General features: G+C 35.2%; 1 protein-coding gene across 1 annotated transcript in view; it reads left to right on the top strand.

The window, feature by feature from the left end:
• TYR (tyrosinase) overlaps positions 1 to 15175 on the top strand; it is a 122906-nt gene that overhangs the window by 42700 nt on the left and 65031 nt on the right. The window contains exon 3 of the mRNA XM_011938472.1: positions 8584 to 8731. Coding sequence (XP_011793862.1) covers positions 8584 to 8731 — 148 coding nt within the window. The remainder of the gene's footprint in view (positions 1 to 8583; positions 8732 to 15175) is intronic.

Below are 15175 nucleotides of genomic sequence, written 5' to 3'. Positions count from 1 at the left end.
TTTTTTTTTTTGAGACAGTCTCACTCTATTGGCCAGGCTGGAGTGCAGTGCTGTGATCTCGGCTCACTGCAACCTCCATCTCCCAGGTTCAAACGATTCTCCTGCCTCAGCCTCCTGAGTAGCTGGGACTACAGGCATGTACCACCACCCCCGGCTAATTTTTATATTTTTAGTAGAGAAATCATGTTGGCCAGGCTGGTTTTGAACTCCTAACGTCAAGTGATCCCCCCGTCTCGGCCTCCCAAAGTGCTGGGAGTACAGGCGTGAACCACCATGCCCAGCCTGACAGAATGCTTTTAAAAGCCACCTTTAGGATGAAATTATGTCCTTCTACAAATTCTTACAATCTAGTAAAAAAGTTAAATTTAATAAGAATGAAAATTAGGCAAACGTATGTGAGCATTTGGTCTTATACAATATCTTGGTGACACCGCCAAAAATTCTTGCCTTCTTTGATACTTAAAATAGGAGTCCAGTTGACCATGTGCCCTGGAATCCTGTGATAGGAAACTGATGAAGTTTTCATCCAGAGAGTAAGAACCACCATGATAGGGCCTTTTCTAACCCAAGAGAGTACATTATGAAAAAGCTGGTTTTCAGCTTTTTATTCCAATGGATATGACAAGAATTAAGGGAAATAAAGAGACTATCATAACTGGAACAGAACTTCTATTGTCTATTTTAAATTTTATTGCAACTAATGGCTTTATACTAACTGAAAGAATGTAACAGATTAAGAGCAAAGCTTGGAAGTTTGGCAGATAATTGGCCAAAATTCTGACCTTGCTACTTATCTGCTTGTATTAGGTCATTCTCACATTGCTCTAAAGAAATACCTCAGACTGAGTAATTTTTTAAAAAAGGGTCATATTTACTCACAGTTCTGTAGGCTGTACAGGAAGCATAGTGCTAACATCTGCCTGGCTTCTACGGATGCTGAAACTTCTAATTACGGTAGCAGGCAAAGAGAGCACACTTCTTATATGGCCCGAGCAGGAGCCAGCGTGAAGCGTAGCAGGTGCCACACATTTTCAAATCATCAGATCTTGCGAGAACTCACTCACTATTGTGAGAACAGCATCAAAGGGATGGTACTATACTATTTATGAGAAATTTGCCCCATGATCAAATCACTTCCCACCAGGCCCCACCTCCAAAAGTGGTGATTACATTTCAACATAACATTTGGGCGAGGACACATATCCAAACTATATCATTACTGAATAACCTTAGATAAACCACGTATCCTCTTTGGGCCTTAGTTTCAACACCTGAAAGTTGGTTAAATAGTATCTTCTTTACAGATTTACTAGGAAGATAGCCGGGAGTGGCAGGTGCCTGTAATCCCAGCTACTCAGAAGATTGAGGCAGGAAAATCGCTTGAACCTGGGAGGCGGAGGTTTCAGTGAGCGGAGATCGTGCCACTGCACTCCAGCGCCTGGGCAATGAGAGCGAAACTCTGTCTCAAAAAAACAAAACACAAAAACAACAAAACAAAACAAAAAAACAGAGTTGCTATGAAGATGAAGTGCCATAAAAACCTAAGGAAACACATTCTAGCACCTACCACATAGGAATAGAAGGTGTAGTAATAGCAGTAATCTTTGTTGTAGAGAGGCAATTAAGTTAGTAGAGAAAACACAAACACCGAGATTAACAAGTAGAGAAACCCACTTAAAATAATAAACACCTTATTAACACAAAAAAACTTTATTGAATTTATAGAGATGACTTATGATGCATTGTGATTAATCATTGTCTTTGTGCAAACAATGAAAAGAATGAAAGCAGCTGTTTTTAAACCTTATTGTGCATTAGAATCACCTGGAGAACTGGTTAACACACGTGATGAGTCCCCACTTGACTTTCTGTTCAGTGATTCAATGTTAGGGCTAGAGGATTTGTATTTGTAACAAGTTTACAGGGGATGCTGCTGACTCTGGGACCACATTTTTCAAAACCACAAAATATGTGGAGTGTTTGTGCCCTGGGCTATGCTATAATAAGTACATAGTATGAAACACTCATGCACCACTGCATTTGCTTCGTTACTCTATTCCTCATAATCAAAGAAATCTCCTGAGTCAAAAGTATTTTCCAATAAACAAAAATGCTAATTAATTACATTTATGGCTGTAGAGCTAACACTTTGAGCAAACTGGAAGTTGGTTGAACGTTAACGCTTCTCGTGTATCTAGGGACTTGCTTAGATCCAAAAATGTTTTTTGATCTTCAATTGTATATTTCTTCTGTAAGCAGTTTAAATTACAAGCCTTTTCAAAGTATTCAGCCATCAAACACAGCCTCCTAAAACCATTGTGCGTAACCTTTTGAAGCTGTGTACTTAATTCCTCAATCAAGTTGCACATTAGGAGAGTAAATTGGAGGAATATAAGTCAGTGGGTCTAAAATCACTTTTAAAAAAAATCTTCAGATGCACTAATGTACATTTTCTATCTTCTTTTTATTTCCTTTTCTCCAGTTCTATCCCTGAAACACTATGAAATGTAAAAATAGGTTAAAATGCACTTAAGTGAAATTCATTAAGTTAAATGTGCTCTGTTCTTCTGAAGATTTAACTACGCATCTTTTCACGTTTCAAACTCTTAACAGGTGTGCTTAAAGTGCAACATCTGTAACTCATCTTCCTAAACAGAAAGATACAGAATTATATGAGGTGATATATGTGCCAATGCCTAGCCAGTGACTGTTACAAAGTAGTTGCTCGATTTCTTAATTTTCAAAGGAACATGGAAGAGTTACCAGTAAGAAAATATGTGAAGGCATAAGTTTATAGTGTAAGATTTTAAAGGTAGAAACATTTTTGGTGTCAGAATATAGAAGGTGAAAATTTCACATCAAGGAACGCATATATTCACAGGTAGAGTTTTTGAAGCATGAGCTCACGTTTAGAGAATGGAGATCAATTTAGCTTAATTCAGTGCAGTGCAACCCTGGTCACATGTTAGAACGACCCAGAATGGTTTTCAAACTCCAAGTACCTCAGTCCCATTCTAAACCAGTTATATCTGAATCTCCAGGTATGAGAGATAAGCATCAATATTAAAAAGAAACAAACATAAACTTTTCAGAGTAGTATTAGGGAAGAAAAGAGCAAAAAGAGATCAACTAGTTGAAATTTTCTATTGTTGGGGGCCAGGAACAGTGGTTCACAGCTGTAATCCCAACACTTTAGGAAGCCAGGGAGGGTGGATCACCTGAGGTCAGTAGTTTGAGACTAGTGTGACCATCATGGGGAATCCCCATCTCTACTGAAAATACAAAAATTAGCTGGGCATGCTGCTTGCACCTGTAATCCCAGCTACTCTGGAGTCTGAGGCAGGAGAATCACTTGAATCTGGGAGGTGGAGGTTTCAGTAAGCTGAGATTGCACCACTGCATTCCAGCCTGGACAAAAGAGCGAGACTCCATCTCAAAAAAAAAACATTCTATCTTTGCCATTGATCTGAAACTGGGTTTATTAATTTCCTATAGGAATATAACTTGCAAATGTTAAGGCATAACATAATTTGGGGGAACTCTTACTGCCCTTCACAAAGAACATTGAGCTATTTTGGCATCTGTGACTAACAATGTCCCTACTGGCTCATTAAAATTTCTTTCCATGAAGAATTCCTGGACAAAGTTGAGATAATAACACATTCTGCACCTTGCTGTAATTTGGTAGCTAAAAACGACAAGTCCACAAATTCATTGTAGGGGTATAGTGCAAAGAAATTTCCAAGGATAAGTCAGTACAGACACTATCCAGCAGTATATGCAAAAAGGAGCACAGGTATTGGAATCAATGGTTCAGATCATTGATTCCCCAATTACTAGCTTTAATTTACTTGTTACTTAACTTCTATAAACTGTAGTTTTCACATTTGTAAAATTGAGGTAGTGATAATATTCACATCACAAGTAGCCCTGAGATTCAAATGAGATTATTTACATGAAAGATATTTGAAAACCTGGATATATATGGGCACTATTTTGGGGTACCTAGAATTTCCTGTTTGACTTATTCTTCCAAAACAGAGTCAAATCTCAGACAGAGAAGCCACTGATGTTGGAGTAATTATTTCTATTTTTTTTCAAGTTGACTTTACCAACCAAGAAAATGAACTCTTTGAAAAGATAAAATAGAAAATAGTTTTTCATATTTTTAGATTATTTGTCATTCATAACATTTTCTCTGTTTTGTCACTTGACAGGTGACAGAGTAGAGCTCTCTAAAATTACCTTGTAGGTTTTGTGGAAATTCTCTCTCCTATTCCCAGTCTCTGTGGGATACGTAAGTGAAAGATTGAGAAGTATTTTATATTTGTTTCTCTTTTAAATATGAAGATGTTCAAGTCTCTGATTTTTATTATCAAAAATCAAAACAAACAATTTGATCTCTAATTCTGAGGTGTTTCTAGTCTATTTGAAGAGACAATATATACATAATTTATTTAAAATTGTTAATATAATAAAACTATTTACAACTGTTTATATTAATCTGGTATGTATTAAAAGAATCTTGGTTCAACCTGGGGCTTTACGTTATTTCTAAGCACATATCACAATGTATTCTGAAAACTCTGTGCACTTTTTCTTTAGCTGTTGTTTTTTTTTTTTTTTTTTCCTTAATAATATTAGAGGCTTTTCCAGATGCGACATCTGTCAGGTCAGTATAGTAGTGAATAATGAAATACTACTAGCCTGGCTGAAAATGCTCTTAAAATGTCAGTCCATTCTAGTTCCTAAGACACCTAAGAACACCTAACACAGGATGAGGGCAGTCAGCAGCGAGGTTTCCACAGAAAAAATTAAGTTTAGGAAGGAGGGAGATGCGTGATGCTAGAGTGGTACCTAATGGTGTGGAGTTGCAGCAAAAGATACACTTTTGCATTGGGAGTGCACCATATTCTTGGTCAGCAGCACCCATTTATCACATGCAATGTGATTAGAGAAATAATAGTTACTACTCAGGGAGTATTCACTTTGCACCAGATCTATACTAGTTGCTTTTATACCTGCTATCAAAATTAATACTTGCTACTAACTGATAAGTGGACACTATTTACTTCCTCTCTTACCACTGAAGCCCCCAAAATATAAATAACTTGACAAGGATTATACTTCCAGTATGTAACATAGAATTTAAGCCAAGTTCTACTCAGTTCTAAAAATCTTTTTTACAGCAGTATCTTCAAAGTGGCATAGATACACTACTGCAGGTTCACAAAGACTTTCTAAGGGGTAGCTCATCCTTCCAAGTATACTTTTCCAAATGAATCTTATTGAGAAGACTCCTGAAGATTCTCCTTCACCCACTCTCCTTTCAAAATCTCCCTTCTCCGATGTTTCAGAAGAGCCTATCTTCCACCTATTCTGAATTCATTTGCAATACAATCTGCTCCCAGAATGGGAAAAACTTTCAGAGTGTTTGACAAGTGGGAAATCCAAAATATTTGTGCTAGTATTGCCAACATGTATAATTTTAATTACTAGGCAACAAACTTCTTAAGAGTTGAGTAGTTTATAAATAAATTCATCATTTGTGAAATTGCTTTTATCAAATAAGTTTTACTTGAGTTGTCATTTGATGGATCAAATTGTAAAAACTAATTTTTTGCTGGATTGTATCATTATTAGCTTATTTAGCTCAAATGAGTTCAAAAAAGTAAGTAAAATTTGTATAAATATTTCTTTACCCTTATCTACTTATTTATAAGAACAAAGTTTCCTGGCAGTTATTTAGTTTTTAAAATTTAGAATATAATTGATATACCTATTTTTGTTACAGAGAATTTTGGTAGGCTACGTATTATTTTCCCTTTTTAAAATTTATAAATAAAAATTGTATATATTTATGGTGCATCACATGATGTTTTGATGTATGTATATATTGGGAAATGGCTAAATCAAGCTACTTAAAATATCTGTTGCCTCACATACTTATTTGGGTAGTAAGAACATTTAAAATCTACTCTCTTAGCAATTTTTAAGTATACCATGCATTGTTATTAACTATAATCACTATGTTGTGTGATAGATCTCCTGAACTTATTCCTCCTATCCAACAAAAGTTTTGTATCCTTAGACTAACATCTCCTTAATCATCACTAATATGTTTTAAATAATTTAAGCATAACGTATATAACATTCAGATATAATTGTGTAGACAAATAGTATACAAATACAAGTTCAAGTATAAAAAGGTAACTCCAGAAAGTTACAGACTATCAAAGAAGAGTTTAAGTTGTTTTTGATATGGATGATGGTATCAAACAATCATAGTGGATACATTTTTTGAAAGTAATAATATATGTTCATTTTAAATTGACACTGTTTGCAATATCCTTGTATTATATCCTCTGAAACTATTTATGATTATGATTAAAACAATTTGATAGTACAGTAGGAAAATTATAGTTAACAACAATTTATTGTATTAACTAGAAGAGAAGCTTCATAAGATTCCCGACACAAAGAAAAGATAAACGATTGAGGTGATCGATATTCCGATTACTCTAATGTGATCATTACACTTTGTACATTATAGGCATCAAAATATCACATGTACCCCAAAGATATGTACAATTGTTAAACGCTAATGAAAAATAAAAAAAATTAAAAATTATTTAAAATTAATTTAAATTAAAAAAATCAGTTTGGGACCTACTTTAAAAAGTGTGAGAGTGTAAGTGGTTTTAAATTTTTCATTTGGTGCTACTTAAAGATAAAATCTTGAAAACAACTTCTATGCAGAACATTGTCCTCAGTGACATGATTTATTGCTACATAGCCAAGGAAGTAAACCATTGTATTTAGGAGCATAAGTTCTATACTAAAACAGGTATCTGCTCTAACCGTAACCTCCAATTTGTTACTTTACCTTAGACAAGTTCTTTGCCCCCTGTAAGCCCCTTTTTCCGCTTCTATAATAATGGAGGTACTTAATTGGTCAGATCTTTCTTTTTTTTTTTTTTTATTATACTTTAAGTTCTAGGGTACATGTGCATAACGTGCAGGTTTGTTACATATGTATACTTGTGCCATGTTGGTGTGCTGCATCCATCAACTCTTCAGCACCCATCAATTCATCATTTATATCAGGTATAACTCCCCAATGCAATCCCTAGATCTTTCTAAATGTCACATAAAATTACGTCAAGATCTAGAAAAATCTCTACACAGATTGTCATGTATGTATATTCACAGAAGTTGTCATAAATAAAACTGTACAAAGGAGAGGGACATGCATGTTCTTAGGCTAATCTTTCAGAGGGATCACGGATTGGTATGGTCTCCCAGAATGAATAAAATAAGTTCAAAAGGAGGTAAAAGGAGGGAAAAACACCACTACCTGAAGGGGCAGAAACACTATGAGCCATACTAGTGGGAGAGCACAAGGCATGTGATGCAAAAATTAAGAACTGCACCTTTAATAAGGAAGATATTGCCAATAAAATAGTTCTACTTCCATGAAATAAAGCTAGAACCTCCCTGCCTAAATCCTAATTTTTTTCACTGTTTCTGTTATAAGTCTGGTTTACATTACAATCTTGTTCACAATTTCTGCTTGCTTGATATTTCTAAATTCTGAATGACCTTTGTCATGTTCCCCCAACTTGGTTCCTGTTTACAATTCAATTTTGTTATTCAAACTTCTTTTTCTGGTCCTAACTCTCAGTTTTGCATGAGTGGGCACAAAAAGTCACCTTCCTCTTCGTCTTGTTAATGGGCATATGAGAGAGAACACAAAATTCCAAGAGCTCATATCTTAGCATCTAATTGATACAGATTAAAATCCCAACTCTACCTGGGTAGTTTGGTAAACTCAGAACTTCTCTGAACCTCAGTTTTCTTTGAATAGGGATAATAATTTCTAACTAACAGAGTTACTGTAAAGATTGACGAACATATGTCACAAAAAACATTTAGCATACTCAACATTTAGAAAATAATAGCTCTTATTAAAAATTTTCCCATTATTACTGTTGCTGATGTAATAAACGGAAATATTTATTGGAGTTCTGATTATTTTTGAAATTAATGTTTTGTAAAATCAAACACATTATGAACTGATATGAAAGATGTTCCTGTGAAAGAGGAATTGAAATGTGAAAAGTCACAAATTTTACGCTTTCTCTGGAACCAGAAACCAAACTTAAAGTGTTCTCTGGAACTGGAAAGCAAGGGGATACATAACAGTCTGAAAAGATCTGCTGTGAGTGTTGTTACAGACTAAAGTGAGAGTGACTGGTGGTTATTATAAAATGTTCCTATGACTTGTCCATATTGAAACAGAAATTACAGGCAGAAGGAACAGGAGGGAACACAAATTGGCTCAGCCTCTTTTATCTGGTTAAGCAGTCTATTGTACCCAAATTGAGGCCATTTAATTCCACAAATATTGATTGAATACACATTGGGTATCCAGAATGTAAAGAGTCTCAACGCAGAATGAATTTTATTTTTGATTTTATATTTTGAATTGGGCTTTAAGTTATAGTTATAAATCAAATGGGATAATCACTTGGGTTTTCAGTCATTAAAGTAATTTTTTTTTTCATTTTTTTTACTGAACAGGATTTGCTAGTCCACTTACTGGGATAGCAGATGCCTCTCAAAGCAGCATGCACAATGCCTTGCACATCTATATGAATGGAACAATGTCCCAGGTACAGGGATCTGCCAACGATCCCATCTTCCTTCTTCACCATGCATTTGTTGACAGGTTGGTTAATATTTCTTTATAAAGTATCTGCTCATTGGATTTAAATAGAGGGTGCCTATCAAGTGTGATTTAAGTTATTAAATAAAAGCTAAGAAGTTATGGTAGTCTATTGTCTATGTTCAGGTTGTCCCCAAAACAGACCTTAGGCTAAGCATTTGCACGCAAATGTATAATAAAGAAAGTGTTTATAAGGATATATTAGTAAGAAGGTGGATTAGGCAGGATACAAAAGAAAGAAAAGCAAAATAAGGGTACAATGTCAATTGAAATCCCAGACTCCACTAGATCTTCGTAGAATGTAAAGTATACCCTAGTTCGTCCTACCAGAAGAAAAAGAGATGAGTCTTTGGACTTCCACGCTAAAGAGCCATTGGCTACAGGTTGCCCTGAGGTAGGGGATATAAAACTCTTAAGAGCTTGATTCCAGATATGGCCCCAGTACCCAAGGGCAGCCTTCTAAAGGCTTCAGGAGAAAGTAGTTAAGAGCAAAAAATGAGAAAGCAGGGGGATGGACACACAGAACTGATATAGGAATTTAAGGCCATGTGGGCCTAGCACTAACCTACTACATCTGTCATCAGTATATCTTTCCGTCTGGAAATTGTATTATTTCTTCTCTTTTTGAACCTAACACACTCACATACAAGGAAGTACAAACTGATCTCTTTCACCGGCCTGAACAGTACATTGTTAATTCTCCAGACAGAGTGCACTATGGCCCAACTGTCCTATTTAATGTGATTTAATTCTCTTGGAGCTTTTATTCTCCTTATTAACCCTCTTCCATTACATGTGTAATGTCTTAGACATATTAAGTTATAGACTTAATTGTAGGTGATGATAGCAGAAAAGAAACTGTTCAGAGGAAGGTCAGCTGTCTACTCTTGAAATTTTTCAAAAAGAAAGGAGAAAATAAAGCATCAAATCATGACTGACAAATGCTGTGGAGTGTTCTTTGTCCCCTCTACGGTAATTTTCTCACCATAGTTAATGCATAAAGGACACAGATCAATACCTGCCATTAAGATAATACTATCATCTTCTTGGGTAAAAATAGGAGGACTTTTTTTCATGTTTTAAAGATAAGGAAACTGAAACTGAGAATTAAGGATTTTACTTAATTTATCAACATCTTCTCTTCACTCGTGTCCACAGGAACATGGACATAATATCAAATAAGAAAGTGACCATTATCCAGGAAAATCATTAGGCAGATTTTTATTGGCTTCATGGCAATTCTCATATAATGAGAATTAAGTAACAGTCTATGTTAAGTTTTATTCAGAAATCAGTGAATAAGAACATGTATGAACACCAAAATGCTGGTGCCAATTCCAACATCACAACCACCTATACCCATATATAAGAGAGAAAAGCATAGTGCTGGAATAAAATGTTACCAGAAAAGATAAATTGAATGCTTTTTAAAGAGTCATTTTTATGTCACTTTTTGGTGTAAATTTTTGCCATTTTTAATCTCTAGAACTACCCAGTGAACTCTAAAGATTTAAGTATGATCACTCTTGCCACCTCCATTCAATATAGTATTAAAAGTTCTACCCAATTAGCAATTAGGCAAAAAAAAAGAAAAAAAGAAAATGTATCAAAATATGAAAGAAAGAGGATGGTGTTTCTGTTTACTGATGATCTGACCTTATATACAGAAAAGTCTGAGAATTCACTGGAAAACTGTTACAACTGATAAATTAAGTAAACTTACAAGATACAAATGCAACGTACAAAAATTGGTACTGTTTCTGTACACTAACAATGAACTATCTGAAAAAGAAGCTAAGAAAACAACCCCATGTACAACAGCATCAAAAAATAAAATACTTAGGAGTAAATTTATCCAAGAAAATGAAAGATGTGTACACTGAAAACTATAAAATATTGATACAAGTAACCATATATCACAAAAATAAATAAAAAGATATCCTCTATTCATAGATTAGAAAAATTAATGTTGTTAAAATTACTATACTACCCAAAGAAATTTACATATTCAATGTAATCCTATCAAAATACGAAGACATTCTTTACAAAAATAGAAAAATAGTCTTCAAATTCATATGGAACTACAAAAGGGCCTGAATAACCAAAACAATTTTGAGCAAAAAGAACAAAGCATCACATTCCCTGATTTCAAAATATACTACAAAACTATAGTAATTATAATGGCATGGTAATGGCATAAAAGCAGATTTACTGTTCATTGAAACAGAATTGAGAACCCATAAGTCAATCCAATAATTTTGACAAAGATACCAAAAACAATGGGGAAATGACAGTCTCTGCAATTAGTCATTTGGGGACAATTGGATAGCCACATTCAGCAGAATGAAATTGGACCCATATCTAACGCTATATCCAAAATCAATTCAAAATGAATTAAATACTTAAATACAGGGATTAGAAATTGTGAAACTGCAGGAAGAAAGCATACAGTAAAAGCTCCAAGACTTTGGTCTGGGCAATGATTTTTTTGGATATGAGGCCCAAAACATAGACAACAAACACAAAAATAGACAAATGGGATTACATCAAACTAAAAATCTCCACGCAACCAAGAAAATAATTAACATGATAGACAGACAACTTACAGAATAGTAGAATATATTTGCAAACCATACCTCTGGTAAGGGGTTAATACTCAAACTATATAAGAAACTCAATTCAATAGTTAGAAAACAGAAAAACTAATTTAAAAAATTGGGCACAGGATGTGAATAGACACTTCTCAAAAGAAGATATGCAAATGTCCAACAGGTACATGAAAAGATGCTCAACATCACTAATCACCAGGAAACACAAATAAAAACCACAATGAGATAACATTAATATTACCTCACACCTTTTAGAACAGCTATTAATAAAAAGACAAAGACAAGAAGTGTTAGAGACTATGTTAAAAAAAAAAAAAAGGGACTTTGGGAGGCCAAGGCAGGCAGATCAGGAGGTCAGGAGTTTGAGACTAGCCTGGCCAACATGGTGATACCCCGTCTCTACTACAAATACAAAAAGTAGCCATGCGTGGTGGCAGATGCATATAATCCCAGCTACTCCGGAGGCTGAGACACAAGAATTGCTTGAACCTGGGAGGTGGAGGTTGCAGTGAGCTAAAATCATGCCATTGCACTCCAGCCTGAATGACCAGGTAAGACTCCATCTCAAAAAAAAAAAAAAAAAAAGGAAGGATTGTACACTGTTCATGGGAATGTAAATTAATATAGTCATTTGGGAAAACACAGCAGTTTCTTAAAAAATTAAAAATAAAACTATCATATTATTCAGCAATTCCACTCCTGGGCATATATCCAAAGGGAAATATATCTGAACTTCCAAGTTCATTGTAACATTATTTATATACAAAACCAACCCAAATATTGATAACGATGGATGGATTAAGAAAATGTGGTATATATACACAATGGAACACTATTCGGCCATAAAAAAGGAAAACCCTCTCATTTGCAACAACATGGATGAATCTGGAGTTCAGTATGTGAAATAAAATGATTCAGGCACACAAAGACAGAAACTGCATGATCTCACTTATTTGTGGAGTCAAAAGAAAATTTAAACTCCTAGAATTAGAGAGTAGAGGATGGTTACCAAGGGCTGGAGCTGGTGTGGGTTGGAGGGAAGTTGGTCAAATGATACAAAATTTCAGTTACGTATAAGAAGTAGGCCAAGCGAAGTGCCTCATGCCTGTACTTCTAGCACTTTGGGAGGCTGGGATGGGTGGATTGCCTGGGCTCAGGAGTTCGAGACCACCCTAGGCAACACAGTGAAACCCCATCTCTACTAAAAATACAAAAATTTAGCCGGGGATGGTGGTGTGCGCTTGTGATCCTAGCTACTCAGGAGGCTGAGGTAGCAGAATCGCTTGAACCTGGGAGGCCAAGGTTGTAGTGAGCTGAGACTGTGCCCCTGCACTCCAGCCTGGGCAACAGAGTGAGATTCCATTTCAAAAAAAAAAGGAAGAAAGGAAAAAAAGAGTAAATTAAGAGATCTGTTGTACAGCGTGATGACTAAAGTTAATGACAATGTATTGTATTCTTGAAAATTGCTAAGAAAGTAGATTTTAACTGTTCTTAGCACACGAAAAGTAAAAAATAAGTATGTGAAGTTAATTAGTTTGAATTAGCCATTCACAATGTATGCATAAAGGGACACATCAAAATATAGTGGGCTTAGTTCCAGGCTACTACAATAAAGTGAATATCTCAATAAAGAGAGACACAAAGTTTTGGGTTTCCCAGTGCATCTAAAAGTTATGTTTATGGAATGAACCCAGGTGCTCATCAATGGTATATTGGACAAAGAAAATGTGGTATATTTACACCATGGAATACTACAAGAAAGAACAAAATGATGTCCTTTGTAGAATGTAGCGGGAGGCCATAATCTGAAGTAAATTAACACAGGAACAGAAAACCAAGCACTGCATATTTTCTCTAATAAGTGGGAGGTAAACACTGGCTACATATGAACATAAAGATGGAAGCAATAGATACTTGGGACTACTAGAGTGAAGAGAGAAGGAGGGGCATAACAGCTGAAAAACTACCTAATGTGTACTATGCTCATAACCTGGATGATGGGTTCAATCATACCCAAACTTCAGCATCATCCAATATACCTTTGTAGCTAACCTACACATGTCCCCCTGATTCTAAAATAAAAGTTGAAAAAGAAAAAAAATACTAAAAATTAAAATTATGTTTCTGCTTCTCTGTAGACTAAGTGTACAATCTCATTATGCCTAAAAAGCAATTTATATACCTTAATTTAAAGATACTTTATTGCTAAAAAATGCTAACAATCATCTGAACCTTCATCAAGTCAAACTTATGCTGGGGGAGGGTCTTGCCTTGATGTTGCTGGCTGCTGAATGATGAGGGTGATGGCTGCTGAAAGCTGGGATAGCTGCTGCAATTTTTAAAAATGAGACAACAATGAAATTTGTTACATCAATTGATACTCCCTTTCACAAAAGAATTTTCTGTAGCATACTATGCAGTTTGATAGCATTTTACCTATAGTAAAATTTCTTACAAAATTGGATTCAATCTTCTGAAAGTCTGCTGCTGCTTTATCAACTAAGTTTATCTAATATACTAAATACTTTGCTACAATATCAAAACATTGACAGGATCTTCACCAGGAGTAGATTCCATCTCTAGAAACTACTTTATTTGCTTAACCATAAAAATCAAATCCTCGTGTGTTCAAGTTTTATCATGAGATTGCAGCAATTCAGTCATACCTTCAGGCTGTGCTTATAATTCTAGTTCTCTTGCTATTTCCATGATATCTGCAGTTATCTCCACCACTGATACCTTGATCCCCTCAAAGTAATCTATTAGGATTGGAATCAACTTCTTCCAAACTCCTGTTAACATTAATATTTTGTTCTCCTTCCGTGAATCAGAAATGTTCTTAATGACATCTAGAATGGTGACTCCTTTCCAAACGGTTTTCAATTTATTATGCCCAGATCCATCAGAGGAATCACTATCTATAGAATACAGCCTCACAAAATGTACTTCTTAAATAAAATTTGAAAGTTCAGATTACTCTCTGATCCATGGGCTACAACATAGATATTGTGTTAGCAGGCATGAAAACAGCATTCATCTCCTAGTATATCCCCATCAGAGCTTTTGGGTGACCAGGTGCCTTATAAATGAGCAGTAATATTTTGAATGGAATTGTTTTTCCAGGGAGTAGGTCTCAACAGTGGGCTTAAAGTATTCAGTAAACCATGCTGTAAACAGATGTGCTATCATGCAGGCTTTGTTGTTTCATTTACAGAAAAAAGCCAGAGTAGATTTAGAGCATTTCATAATGGCCCTGGGAGTTTCAGAGCAATAAATGAGCACTGGCTTATACTTAAATTTACCAGCTGCATTAGCTCCTAGCAAGAGTATCAGACTATCCTTTGAAGCTTAATCCTTTATTATCCTTTGAGCATTAATTTCTCCTTAGTAGCTGTGAAAGTTCTAGATGGCATCTTCTTCTAATAGAAGACTGTTTTGTCTACATTGAAAATCTGTTGTTTAGGGTAGTCACCTTCATCTGTTATCTAGATCTTCTGGATAACCTGCTGCAGCTTCCCATTGCACTTGTTGCTTCACTTCGCACTTTTATGTTATGAAGACTGCTCTTTCCTTAAATCTTATAAACCAATCTTTGCCACCTCAAACATTGTTCCTGCAGCTTACTCACCTCTTTGAGCCTCCGTAAGATTAAGAGAGTCAGGGCCTTGCTCTCATTTAGGCTTTAGTTTAAGGAAATGTTGTTGCTGGTTTGATCTTCCATCCAGACCACTAAAATTTTCTTCGTATCAGCAGTAAGACTGTTTTTCTTTCTTATTGCGTGTGTTTACTGGAGTAGCACTTTGCATTTCCTTCAAGAACTTTTCTTTTTTTTTTTTTT

This window comes from Colobus angolensis, unplaced genomic scaffold (assembly GCF_000951035.1).
Source record: "Colobus angolensis palliatus isolate OR3802 unplaced genomic scaffold, Cang.pa_1.0 Scaffold174, whole genome shotgun sequence".
NCBI classification, from domain to species: domain Eukaryota; kingdom Metazoa; phylum Chordata; class Mammalia; order Primates; family Cercopithecidae; genus Colobus; species Colobus angolensis.
This window is presented reverse-complemented; position numbering and strand designations above follow the sequence as displayed.